The following is a 13,919-nucleotide window of genomic DNA, read 5'->3' on the forward strand; positions in this document are numbered from 1 at the left end:
TCATGTCTAAGACATTTATGCCGCGCTTCCGAAGCTTCTTCTCCCAGACAACCTATTGGCTTAGGGTTATGTAGCATTATATCCCTAGTATGAGCCACTACTTTATGTACAGTATGTTACTATGTTACTAGGTATGTTACTGCGCGCCCGTTCGAGCAGGTCCCTCGAAGGAAGGACCCACACAAAGTGGGAATGCTTTGCCCGAAAAAAGTGACCTCGAGCCCCGACTCTTTGTTACCACTCCGGCTAGTGTGCTTCTCACTGGTCGAAGCCTATTCCGAGGAGGGGAGAGCGGTTCTTTCGACCGTTTCGGATGCTGGGCAAAGCAACCCGGGTTTTTGAGGATCAAACTGGCTGTACTAGGATTAGTAATGACTTCTCCGTTCGAGTGGTAGAATGATTCTGATTTTATTCCTAAATTTGCTCTCCTTATATACTAATTAGAACAATAGTTACGCTACGTGCGTGTTGGTCCGTTGACCCATTCCTGTGCTGTAAGTCCTATACGGCAAGTTATTGCTTTCGTATTCCATCTCTCGCTTCTATCCTGATGCGTTCGCGCCTGGCTTGCTGGTGCAGCAGCCTGATAATTCCGGATCGAACCGGTAAACATTTTACCTGAATTTGCTCACGCCGGTGCGATAAGCGTGGTCCCTGGGGCGATCGGTAATTTTTATCTATCTTTCTCTCTTGCTTACTATCCTCCCGGCGCCGGTGCAGCTGCACTTAATCCCCGCGCCTGGGCGATCGGCAATTTCGTCTATCTCGTGTCCTTGGCCATTTTCGCCCGTGCTCGCTCGCACCTTGCTTGATCTATTGCTCGCGCTAGGACTGCTTCGTGCAGTAACAAGGTACTTTAAACCAACTATAAAGCACTAAAAGGTTTTGATATGCATTTGTACGATATGTATCTAATTTTGTAGCATTAACTTCTTTCTGATAGCTAATGACTTTAAGGTATTACTAAACCTATCAAATAAATCAATCAAACATCAAATCTTTATCTACATTAAGAACAGTAATTGCTCGCTCAGGATCTAAAAATATTCTTTCAATATACCGACTACCTTAAAATGCATATGCCCTAAAAAAACACTTATTCAGTTACACATACTGCACATCCAAAAGGTATAACAATTGCATAAGGAAGAATTATATACAAAGTATATTCTGAAACAAGTGACAAAACTTATTACCTGTAAAGTGTGTATTCGGTTGTTCGAATAGAAGACAAATATTTTACCTAATTATCCCAAATAATGGAAAAGGCATAAAGTTCATAAAGGCAATATGTTTTTTATGGCCATTCCATAGACTACATAAAGACCAGGCGCCTCCTTATCCTGTAATACCTCGTTTTTGAAGCGTGAAGCATTTTTTTGCTACATTACCAAAATTAAAAAAACTGTACTTTTTCGTTGTTTTCGTAAAATGTACAAGTAATGCCAAACGTGAACATTTCTTTTTTCATATCAAAGAAGGATCCATTACCTGTCGAATGATGTATAATATAAATACATTACCGTTGCAAAACTGTGCTAACTATCCCGTTTAAAGTTGGTTTTTATCACTCTTTCGACTTGAACAGATGAATTCTCGTAATCTACGCAACGCAGAAGATCATAAAATTCAGATTGGTCATAGATAACTTTTCTATTTTAGGGAAAATATAACTAAAACCCTCACTTTTCGAAGTCGATTTATGACCGCCTTTCCCCCCCCCCCCCCTGTTCCCCGCCTACTGCGAACGAAAGCAAATGCGCCTCAAGAAGCCGATAAGCGGTCGCTCTACGGTGTAGTGCAGCAGCACGGCACAGAAGTACGATATGACGAACACCTTCAATCCCATCCAGACCTACAATGGAGAAAGAAATTAATTCGGAACTCAATTTAAAAGGAATCACAAAACCGTAGACACCCACCAGCAGTTCTGTCGACACGTCCCGTACCGCCGTTTCGTTGCTAAACACGATGCGGAAAATCGGAAAATGTATCAAGTAGACGGCATAGTAAAGCTTTGCGCCACATCTGACCACCACCGAGCCGTAGAAATCTGTAAGAACCCGTACGAGGTTATTTTCATTCTTTCGCGATTGGCCTTGGTTTGGGTGTACCAGTTTCGGTTAGCAAAATGCGCACGAACAGCACACTGAAGAAAGCGGCCGCCGAAAGCTTGTACAGCGAGTAGTAGGCCGCTAGCCGCCAGCGGCTAGCATTGGCCGAGCTTTCGGAAGCTTCGATCGTGAGATGGATGAACGTAGCGAGCAGCGTGAACGCCAGCAGCAGCGATAGGTTCACGCGCCGAACGATGCGCCTCCTCTGGTCATCTGTCAACGAAGGCGCCTCGAGCGCGGTTCGGCAGCGATCGTACACAAATCCGGCCGCCATTCCACCGACACTCCAGCACAGGTTGTTGTAGAACGGTGTGTAGAGCCGCGCCATGAAGCGGCTGTCGAGCAGAAAGAAGCGCATCTCGTGCAGACTTGTGGGTCCGATCGGATCGAAGTCGTTCCCGAGCACGGTGAGAAAGGGTCCCAGGAACGCACACAACACTAGCCCGGTCAGGATGGCACTTTTCCAGTGTGGCCACCTTTTGGTAAGTGAAGAAGTGAATAAACGGTTGGAATAATTCGATTAGAGTCCTGTCGGCGGGATCTTACCTATGCATTGCGTAGAGCACGGTGGCCGTCGTGACGAACAGCTGAAAGTCGGTGCTCACGTACCACGAGTGTGGCAGGCACTGTACGGAATGAACACCAACAGAACGATAATTTACTAAGCCGGTGCGTGGTGCGCGGTTCAGTGACCGACGCGGCTATACGAACCGGTTCGCGCGTGTTGTAGTTGGACAGGAACAGCAGATTGGTCAGCCAGTGCGCGCGGCACATGGTTTGTTCCACGATCAGCTGACGCGGTCCAAGCGGACCGGCGACGAAGTGCTCGTAGGCGAGCGCACAAAAGCCCACCGTCAGCACGTTCAGCGGCTGTAGCCTTATCAGCCGGTGCCCGATGATCGCCGCTAATGTAGGTCGCCGGGGATCAGATCTCCTTGCATTCTCCAGCAGCTTCACCGTCAGTAGCATGGAGCTCATGATGAAAAAGACCAGCATCAGGAACGGGAACACCATGCGGGCCAGTTTGATGTTGGGTTGGGTAAGTACCTGCCAAAACCATAGCGGATCATGCGCGGAATGCAATTGATTGATGAGCAGGCCACCCTTTGTAAGCATACCCTCTCCAGCTCGGCCATATCCTTCATCGGCATCAGAAACGGACCAAACAGACAGCAGTGCGCAAGGACAACACCCACCAGACCGTAGCATTTGTACAAATCAAACAACAGAAAGTGTCGCTGGCACTCTCCACCGGCTGTCTGAGGGGCTGCCAACAACACTCTGGATGGCCACCAGAGTCGTTTAACACACAAAATACATGCCAGACTGACGGCAATCGAGAGCGCAATCTTCAACGCTACGTTGTAGCGTTCGTGCGAAAAGTTCCGCAAACAGTATTCTAAAAAAGTTCCGCAAACAGTCATCCCCGTGTAGGGAGATGACACTTGGGCCGGAGTGTTGGCCACCAACCTACGACGCACCAGAACACTGGCCATACGTTCCTCTTCCGGGTGTGGATGATATGCCTGTGGATAGAAACTGCGGCCCAGAATGTAGCGATCCGTTTGCTTCCACGAAGCAGGAAACGTGACCTCCCCGTCGCCATCTTGTGTATAGTTCTGCACGAGCTCACGAGCCGTCGTCAGACAAACGCCACGATCGAGAAGTGTCCTGCGAAAGTGTTTCCGATCATCGACCTCGGTGGCACTCGGTACGACTACTCGGACCATACAGTACACCACCGGATCGCCGCCGGTACACTTGTCCCAATCGTCGAGCTCGTATGGGGCCGGTAGCGGCGGGTTGTCTGCGGATGACAGCTGCGTCAAACTGATCAGCAGGACAACACACGCGAAACCGTTCATCGTCTCGGCCACGACCGCGGACAAAACTGTGTTCTGTGGGGAACGACACAACGTGGACTGGACAACTGGCTGCCCTAGTCCCGACGATGCCCGGTATCAGTCAGACATGATGCAGGACACACGCTTATCAGCTGTTCGGGAACGGCTACTGCTAATTCGGGGGCAGCCGCTAAGGGCATGGCCAGCGTAGTAGGAAGCCAGAGGGGAGGGGTTTGTTTTGACAAGTGGTGCTCCCTTTGCGCCATGCAGTGCGATGGGCAGATTGTGTCAAAATAAACCACAGGTTCCGTAGTCAACCCAACACTAGACTTAACTGTGCCTTATCGTAATTAAATCAGTAATAGTAATCCCAATCGAAGAACGAAGTACACGCTAGCTTCCCTCAGCTGCCAATCTGTCATATTTACTCTGAGTACTCTCGTCATCGATTTAGTTGAACAAATTTACGGATCAGTCGATTAGAGATTAAGATCCCGTCCAGCACGTGGAAGCAATGTGTGCGTGCGATGATTAGCTTGTCGACCTGCCAATTGGACAAACGTCACACAGCCGCGTCTTCGCTCTATTATCAATCCATCCCCGGCACGAGCATCTGTCGTGTGGCTTGCCTTCAGCAAATGAATAATGGCGGCACGCTCAGCCAACGCTATCCACAGCAGACCGAGCGCCAATATTGACTCGCGAAACCGCGCAGCTATCAATTTAATGCTTCTGACCCTCCGTGAGCCCTTTAGCTTTACGGCTACGGCTTTACACCCATTACACCGAAGGTGCAAAGGTGATGCGAAACGACGACGCTGATGACGGAGGGCAATTGTGGTCTTTATTTGTTGACAAACTTGACGATATTGCGCGGCTTAACGGCGCAAATTGCATAGCCTTACACGTGCCGGGACCGGTCTGCTGCTGTGTTGTGTCTGGCTGTGAGAGACCGGCCTTGACCGTGATCAAGTCCTTAACGTATCCACCCAGCAGACGCGAGCTTTTCATCAATGGGCACCAGCCGATCGTGCGTAATGTGGGTCAATTCGGTAGCCATAATTCTAGATGCCGGCGCTCACGGTGAGCTACTCCATCTACTAATTCTAGTAGCCCGCCGGCGGCGTGCTCGCTCACAGAACCGGCCACGCAATTACTCTCACTGCGCGGCAACATTCCCGCATCGCTGATCGCTAGTGCAGCGACATTTGCTTACAAATTGTGAATTCTTCGCACACACCCAGCGCGGAGAGGGGATGAGATCGTAAAGATCGATCGGATATCGCCCGGGTGCGGCCAGTCGTTCGTCGAGCAGCCGCGAGAAAGGTTGCTAGCGCGGCCAAGCGGTCCTACCGGGAGCTATTACCATTACCACCATGGTACGCTGGTGCACGGCCAGTTCCTTCGTTGGACTACTGCTGGGCTGCTGGTCGGTAGCTCAGGCCCAGCTGTCCACCAAACGGTACCGTCCGCCGGATCTGTTCATGTACGACGACTTCGAGCAGTGTCAGGCTCGCTCGTCGGCCTCGGTGTACTGCTATGCCCGGACCATCCTGCGAGTGGATCAGTTTCCGGCCGGCTTCGTTGTGCCCAACACGGAGGTAGGGTTTCGAAGTATACTTGTGAACGCATTATGAGTAACCATTAATTCCCTTTTCACGGCAGAGTACGGACCGGATCATCTTCAACCATCGTCGACAGTTTCTGGAGCTTGGGGTCTGCATCGCGGACTGCCAGGATGAAGTGGGTGCGTTGGGCGAAAAAGAACGAAGTGCTCTGTTTCAGCCCAAAATACCCGTTAATTTCACTGTAAGTACCCCGGGGGAAAAAAGTGGCGTGAAAGGGCCGTTATTTTTTCAAGAGCACACAATCGACCAACAATCCAAGATTAGGTTCCGTTAGGGATTGTCTGTTAATGTGCTAATGAAATGATTTAGTCTTAGACTTTTATCGGCCCTGAATATCGCCTGTTCTTGATAAATGATCGCCATACCGTGTCTCTCTAGTCACTGCTGCCCAACGCGCTCTTTCCCACGATGCCGGCCGACAAGCGGCGCTACGAGTCGCTGGTGAACATTTGCATAAACCGGCGCTTGCGTGCCAAATACAACATCTCCGGCTACACGGCGCTCGAGTTCTGCCGTCCACCCCGTAACACTCCACCGGATCGATTCTGTAAGCACCAGCGGTGAGGTGTTAAAATGGCGGCACCTATGACTTCGAGCCGTATTTACTTTCTTCTCCCTCATGTAGCGCTCTTGGAACTACTTTTCATCTCCACAACGGTCGCGTTGTTCGGTACAGTGCTGGTCGCAACTCTGCGCGACCTTCGCCGCGGTTCGGAGGGTATGTCGTAAGAGTGCAATTGGTCCTCGGGGGCTACTGACAGTTTCAAGGTCCCATCCCAAGGTAACAGCGTAGTGGCCGCTTTTTCCGTCCGTCAAAACTGGAACCGACTGATGGCGGACCCAACGTCCAGCTTGTACCGGGAGCTGGTCCACATCGACGGGCTGCGGGTGATCGTGAACCATCTGGTGATACTACTGCACAGCGTCCTGGCCGCCAGTGTCGCACCGTCGCGCAACTTTGCCGACCTGGAGCAGCTCTTGCAGCGCTATCCGGCGCTCGTGTACCTAACCTCGAACGCCTTCCTGGTGCAGATATTCTTCACCATCGGTGGCTACCTGCTTGCGGTCAACTTTCTGCGCGATGCCGTCAAGCAACCGATCGACTCCTGCTACGTGCGGGGCAAGCTACTCCAGCGCCTGCTTCGTCTTCTGCCCGTCTACGGCTACTTTCTGCTGTTCTCCGTCAGCCTGAACGTTCGCTTCGACACGAATATGAACGGTTTTCGGTTGTTCACCGTCGAGAATGCCGTCTGCCGGCAGAACTGGTGGGCCAATGTGCTTTTCATCAACAATTTCCCGTGGCCTGAAGAGCTGTGCCTCATGCACACTTGGTACTTGGCGGCTGACTTTCAGCTGTTTTTGCTAGCCCTCGGAGTGCTGCTGCTAATCCATCGGTGGCCGCGTGCAGTTGGGTTGCTGTTCTTCGTCGGCACCGTTCTGTCCCTGTGGATCCCGGCGTACATTACGCACCGCAATAAATTGCATCCGGTGTTGCCGATTAAGCTGAGGTGAGCGGTCAAGTGTTGTGAGACGATGTGTGATGTGCCGACCGGTGACTTTCTTCCCTACAGTGAGGCCAAATTTATCGTCATGTACGAACCCTGGATACGACAGATTTACTTGCCCAGTTATGCCAACACCGGCAGCTACCTTGCCGGGTTCATTGCCGGCTACCTCCATCACCGCGTGGTCCACCACAAACTTCAGCTGCAGGAGTATTCCGTACGTCAAACCAGATGAAAACCAGAATGGGACGGTTTATGATCTTACCTTCCGACTCGTTCCGCAGCTTTATCGGGCCATCGAAAGCTCTATCACACCGCTGCTGGCGGCGGTTGTTCTACTCACCGGTGTCTGGTACAGTGTCGACGTGCCCAAGCCATCGCTATGGGTTTCGCTCTACAGCACGCTGTACAGGAACGTTATAGGAGTGTTTGTAGCCATCTGCTTCCTGCGCAGCATAAACACTCCGAAGGGTAAGCAAACGGGGCCGGCTGCGAATAGAACATAAACCCGGCACTAACGTCGCTCTCTCTCTCCCCGCAGGACACTTTCGCCGGATCCTGGGCTCCAAACTGTTGACCACTCTCGGCAAGCTAACCTACAGCGTGTACGTGCTTCACGACGTCGTGATGCGTTTTCTGTTGCTCCACGAGCACGCGAATACGCACATCAGTCTGCCAAAGTTCCTCAGATCCGTTTATCTGGTCAACGGGGCATCGTTCGCCGGGGGGCTGCTGGTGTTCCTGGTCATCGAGCAACCGATGATACAACTCCTGAAACCGGCCATCGATAGGATGTGCACCCGTCGTTCCCCACAGAAACAGCTTTAACGGCCGAACGCCCGATTCCGTCCTTTTTCCCCGTTCCATTTTTGTCACAAAAACGGAAATAAAAAACGGTGAAACAGATTCGTTAGGTTTTTAATATTTTAAATTTCTTCATTGTTGTGCCGTCTTGCTAAATTTCAACAACTGGGAACTGTAACTGGTTCAACTTTGCTATAGAACAAATTATAAACCTTGCTCTGATAAGCAACCACGATCCGTTCGTTTCAGGTGTCATAAGCTACGTATCATCAGCCCTCATCAGGACTCAGGGAATCCGCGGCCCCATTAAAGATACTGCAAGTGGCCGTGCGGTATCATGCAATATTATACAGGCCCATACAGGCGACATTTATTTATGAGTTAGTTTTGTATTGTTATCATTTGTTACATTTTAAAGTTATATTTTTATCATCAGTTAAAAAAACATTAAAAACAGCATCCTTAAAAACGAGTTCTTTTTAAAAGAATTATCAATACAAGTTACGGCAAGTTCTCCAAGTTAACGCTTGCTGTAACATTTAGGACGAAACCAATAGCGATGATGACGAACACTTGCTGATAACGGCAATACAGCAATCGTCCAGTTCTCTGAGTCAACACGAATGGGTACACCACACGACACCAACAGGTACCAACATGGTTCGCTATCCAGCATAATATCAGTCATTACCAACAAAGGGTTCTTAAGGGCGATAACCAACGGGTCCTTCGTTCACAATAGATAAGATAAACCGATACATAGAAATAGGGAAATCAGGAACAAAATGTAAGAAAAAAAAACTAGTCTTGTCCTAACAGCCGAACCGTGCGTTTCGATCTGCGTTTCACATCGAAAGAAACATAACTTACATTTAAGAAGGCGACTTCATAACTATCAAGGAAGATCGAAGACATTCGCTTGTTCTTAACTCAATTTTGCCACAAACAAATCTGGGATGAAGGATAATTTCCTTTTTTGGTGATCTCTGGTGACGATCGCGTCATGAATCCGAATGAGCCTTAAAGGTCTTTATTGCAGGCTATTACACGCGACATACGTCGCTTTTAAAGAAAATGAAGAAGAAATGATAATGATAAGAAATGACCGTACAATAACCGATCTTGTGCGATGTTGCAACAACAACACTCTCCCTGGATTCCATTTTCCTCAACTATGTTTTATATAAATAGGAGGAAATAAGTTTAGCTCCAAAAAATGCTAAGCATCGCGTCGAAACGTTACATTACATGGTTGAGTAAAGCAGTGTGAAGAGGCCCATTTGGCCGTAGGAAATATGTATTTAGAGCCCGCCCGCATTTAATGGCTACGGCTACGAAGATACAGACTAAGATGGCAGAAGGACATTGCATACGGCATGTGTTATCCCACTGTCACAAAAAAGAACATTGAACTTGGCATTCTGGTTCAGACGCAGCGGCCTTTGGTCTAATGGAAGCCATTTACTTCTACGCTGGAACAAACCAAACTGGGTTCTGGTGTGAGAAGATCGTGCCAGTATGATTTCGTTGGTCCGGCAGTGAAGAACTGCCTACAATCAGTGCCTTAAAGTGTGCATCTTAAACTAGGTCCGCTCTATCAATCAGACCATCAAAAATGGGTATCGTGCAGCTTGTAGCGCCAGTGCTTGGCATCCTCTTAATGACGCTGACAGTGAGCAAAGGCGACGACTTTATTGAACGTAAGTGAATTGATTACGTGATGGTGGTGATCGGCAAGGGTATCGAAAAAAGCTTGCTTAGTTATAGAACTGTTAACAGCAATTTTGGGAATGCTAAAATGTTTAAATAAAATTCACTATCATTTGAAACCTAAAGTTAGTGGTTAGATTTGAACCCTTGCTACGCTGTCTCTGCACAGCCCTTGAACCAGCTGAAACGTCAAGCGAGTTAAGCTCTCGTTTATGTGTCTCATTCAATTTTTTTGTGGTGCTCACATTTAATTACACTTTTTCCTCCATTGATGTCATTCGGACGGCCCCGGTGCGCTGTGCGACAATCATCCGGCAAAAAAAACCACGCACCTGACAAACCTCAACGAGCGCAGTATCGCAGTATCACCGCATGCCGAAGCTCTGGATGATGGACGACTACGACGAGTGCCTCGAGCGGCCTGCTCCGGAGGAGCCCGACGGGGTGTACTGTACCGCGACGGTCGTCCTCAAGCCGGACAACCGATCGGATCTGTGGCGGTTGATTGAGGTGCCATTGGGTGGCCCGAGCTCGTGTTCCGCCCTGTTCCTAACTCCATGTTTTCTGCAGGACTTTTCCAGCGACTATAAGCGCCACTTTAACCATGCTGTCCTGAAGCGCGGTGTTTGCATCCATCGCTGCCAGCAAACCCTGGAAAGTCTCACTCCGACGGTGCGCGGTTCACTCCTTGTGGACGAGTTCCCAATTAACACAAAGGTAAGGCTGGTGCTCGATGATTCCCTACATCGCGGCTCGCTACAGTGTTGATCTTCAATTTCGCTGGATAGTACAAGTTTGATGAAAGAATCTTCCGCAACTCGGCGGCCGATCGTGCCAAGTACGACGATATGGTAGAGGTTTGCATCAACAAGCAGCTCAACGAAACGTACGGTTTGTTGGCCCACGCTGAGGTGCAATCCTGCGATACTTCGTCCAGCGAGATAGAGCTCGGTATGTATGCGGGAACGTTAAGCCTCCTGTCTCCAGTCGGTCCTGACCTCGAGCTGGCTTTCTCTGCAGACGCGCTGGACTACTCGTTTGTGGCCATCTTCTCTCTGCTGACACTGCTGGTCGTGGTGTCCTCTTGGTACGACGGGTCGATCAACTACAAACAGCACCCGAGCCACTACCAGCAGGAGCTGGATAGCAAACGTAGGATCGCTTTTGTATGTTCTTCCGGTTTACTTACCTTCTAATATGGATCCATTCCCATTGCAGGCAAGATGGTTTGGGCAGCTTTCTCGATCCAGCGTAACTGGTACCGGTTGACCTCTCGGTCGCACGATGAAACCCACAAAAAGTTGCGCTTTTTCCAAGCGCTACGCTTCCTTACGATGATGCTGGTCATTTTCGGGCACGCCGTCCTGTTGTTGGTCGTCTCCCCGACGACCCATGTGGAAAAGTTCGAAAAGGTAAGAGATCGTGATCGTAGCGAGCACCGTCCTAGACTAATCCGCGCGTGCGCCTTTTGTTATGCAAGATGTTTCACAACGTAGCCAGCATGATTCTCACGAATGGCGTTCAAATCACGCAAGTGTTTCTTGCGATGAGTGGCACACTGTTGGCGGTGCAGTTTCTTGCGGTGGCGGAAAAGCGCCACGGCCAGATCAGCGTCCTGTACGTCCCGATCGCGATCGTGTATCGGTACATCCGGTAAGTTCTGGGTTTCGGATGCTTTGGGTGGCAGTTTATTCACGCGTTTTTGTTTGTTCAGGTTGACTCCTGTGTACGCGTTCGTGATGCTGTTCCACGCGACCTGGCTACTGAAGCTACAGACGGGACCCCTTTGGCGGTGGGGCGCTGAAACGGAACAGTTCTTTTGCCGTCATCATTGGTGGACCAATCTGCTTTACGTGAACAATTACGTGCATGCCGATCAGCCGGTACGGATGACCTGAAGGTGATACGACAACGTGTCCTAATTTGTGTCCTTGATCTTCGTCGCACAGTGCGTTCAGCAGGGATGGTACCTGGCGGCAGAGTTCCAGATCTTCATCGTGGCCATGGTGGTACTGGTTGCGATCGTTAAGTTTCCTCGCCTGAAGATCGCCATCCTAGTGCTGGTCATGGTGGTGGCATACCTAATTCCGGCTGCCTTCATCTACTATCAGAAGCTCGACGGGACGTTCGTTGTTACGCTAGAGTAAGTGCAATTTAGGGCTGTTTAGTGTGCTGTTACTTGCTACGGTCAATTTCTAGAGCCCAACGGTATGTCCTGTGGCACGATGAGAACTACCTGAAGTCCTACATCCCGTCGCACGTCAACTTTGGCAACTACATGCTCGGCGTGCTGACGGGGGTTATTTATCTGGAGCTGCAGAAACGCTCGATCAATCTGGCCGATAGCAAAGTGTTCCGGGCCGTGTGGTACCTCAACATCCCGTTCAGCCTGCTGACGTTGCTACCGTCGTACGTGTTCTACGTGCAGGAGTTTGAAAAACCTTCCCTCTGGATGGCGATCTATTTTGTGGTGTCAAAGAACCTCATCGGCATCGAGCTCGGCGTGCTGTTTCTAGGAATGATCTACGGCGTTAGCCGGACGACACAGCGTGTGCTAAACTATCGGTTCTTTGAGCCCCTGGGGCGGCTGGCGTACGGTGCGTACCTTAGCCACCCTCTCGTAATGCGCTACATGTACGTCAGTGCCCGTGGCCCGGTGTATTACAGTGACTTGCTGACGGTAACGACCCTGCGCCTGCGCATTGCTTTTGCCGCCTAACACTGAAAAGCCTTTTTTTATTCTGTTTTTCTTTACAGGTTACCATGTGGTTCGGTTCGGTGGTGATGTCGTGTGTGGTGGGCTTACTGTTGTGCTTCTTAATTGAGCTGCCCACCACTTCGTTACAAAATCATCTCTTCGGAGGACTGATGGGTAAGCCTGTTGAAACCACGATATATCCGAAGTTTTACCAGAGTCTTTTTGACGTAGGTCGAAAAAAACACAACCGTGTCGATCCGGAAGCAGCAACGAATGGTGGCGAAACTCCGATCGCATCAGGACTAGAGGCAAAGAAAACAGATCTGTAGCATCTTAGACTGTTCGTCAATCGAGCATAGAAAAGGATTGTGCAATCAAAGCTCTAAATAAAAGCAAAAAATGTGTAAAACGGGAAGCTTACAAACGACTTATGGGCATGTTTTACGGTATGAGAACAAAATTTGAAACAGAACCAAAACAGGCAAACCAGACTGCAGCTAAAACAATTTATGCGTTCCCTTAAAATATCCCTTCGTGGTCATGCCAGACTCTGCTATTCTCAAAGACTTTGCAAAAAAGGGGACAAAACTTTAACAGACTTTCACTTATTCCATCCCCGTCGGTCCTAGCCAGCCCGATCAATTCTAATTTCTGTAAAGCTTTTCGCTGTAGCGCAATATTCACCGAAGAAGACAGCAACGCCGGAATAGATAACGAACTCGACGGGGATTTTTGAAAACGGTTTTTGTAAAAACAGGTTTTCTGGCGTCGGGATAGTAACAAACACAGCGCCAAATGTATGTCGGCGCCACGTGTTCGAGCCATTAGGCGATTGCGAACCCTCTGAATCACCAGCATCAACATTTAGCAATCAATGGGTTCGCTACTCGTTCTTTTGTGTGGACTGCGTAAAACTTAAAAAACAAAAAAATAATTCTCTTTGGTTCCTGTCGCATTGCTGTCTTCACAAACCGAAACACGTCACCGTCACGAACGACTTCGGCGCATGGAACACACCCTGCCATTCCAAAAATTCTCAAATAACGTTGGCGGAACCAGTGACGGATGATAGTTATTCGATAGATCTTCCTCGAAAACTGGCCACCCTCGTCGTGGCGACACAGTCACTCCTGTGCAAGTGAATGAACTTCGGGGGCCTCTTTCATCATCAGATACATGAGTGAGCGAATCTTTCCCGTTGCTGCTTTACTTCTAAAATTAGTCCCCAAAACAGGAGGTTACTGGGTTATGTTGTTTCGTTGGCCTCGGATTGGATAGGTACCACCCCTCCCTCCCTCCCCACCCTTCATGCATTGCCGATCGACTGCTCTTGAACCGTTCTTGGTCAACAACTCGGGTGCTGCCAAATTTGTTGTTTACATACTCCATTATCAACTACCGCTTCGTCGACAAACAGTGCCCGGGCAAAAGTTTCGTCATCATGTTGCCGAAATGGACCGAGGTTCCAGAAATACGCAATGATATTTACAGAAAATTACAATTTACAACCGGATCTTCGACTGCGCTGCGTGAATTAGGTGGGGGTTAAAATGGATTCTTGTTTCTTCCAACATTTCCGATCCACAAACGTGACCCATTGTGGGTGGTTTCCCCAG

General features: G+C 49.4%; 3 protein-coding genes across 3 annotated transcripts; 2 read left to right on the forward strand and 1 right to left on the reverse strand.

The window, feature by feature from the left end:
- Positions 1–1,738: 1,738 nt before the first annotated feature.
- LOC128279031 (uncharacterized) lies at positions 1,739–3,979 on the reverse strand. The gene is made up of 7 exons (XM_053017750.1): positions 3,589–3,979; positions 3,233–3,513; positions 2,826–3,161; positions 2,661–2,740; positions 2,115–2,590; positions 1,923–2,053; positions 1,739–1,855 (listed from the first exon to the last, which is right to left on the reverse strand). The coding sequence occupies exons 1-7, from the start codon at positions 3,977–3,979 to the stop codon at positions 1,739–1,741; spliced, it is 1,812 nt and encodes a 603-aa protein (XP_052873710.1).
- A 1,307-nt stretch (positions 3,980–5,286) lies between these two features.
- LOC128278259 (nose resistant to fluoxetine protein 6-like) lies at positions 5,287–7,969 on the forward strand. Its single transcript, XM_053016942.1, has 8 exons — positions 5,287–5,559; positions 5,624–5,767; positions 5,965–6,133; positions 6,212–6,304; positions 6,368–7,094; positions 7,158–7,308; positions 7,376–7,562; positions 7,633–7,969. Exons 1-8 carry the CDS (start codon positions 5,335–5,337, stop codon positions 7,917–7,919), a joined length of 1,983 nt encoding a protein of 660 aa, XP_052872902.1. The 5' UTR covers positions 5,287–5,334; the 3' UTR covers positions 7,920–7,969.
- Positions 7,970–9,977: 2,008 nt separating this feature from the next.
- LOC128279032 (nose resistant to fluoxetine protein 6-like) lies at positions 9,978–12,632 on the forward strand. Its single transcript, XM_053017751.1, has 11 exons — positions 9,978–10,115; positions 10,176–10,322; positions 10,394–10,556; positions 10,626–10,757; positions 10,824–11,017; positions 11,086–11,258; positions 11,320–11,488; positions 11,555–11,748; positions 11,805–12,285; positions 12,363–12,477; positions 12,535–12,632. Exons 1-11 carry the CDS (start codon positions 9,978–9,980, stop codon positions 12,630–12,632), a joined length of 2,004 nt encoding a protein of 667 aa, XP_052873711.1.
- The last annotated feature ends 1,287 nt before the right edge of the window (positions 12,633–13,919 follow it).

This window comes from Anopheles cruzii, chromosome 2, assembly GCF_943734635.1.
Source record: "Anopheles cruzii chromosome 2, idAnoCruzAS_RS32_06, whole genome shotgun sequence".
NCBI classification, from domain to species: Eukaryota; Metazoa; Arthropoda; class Insecta; order Diptera; family Culicidae; genus Anopheles; species Anopheles cruzii.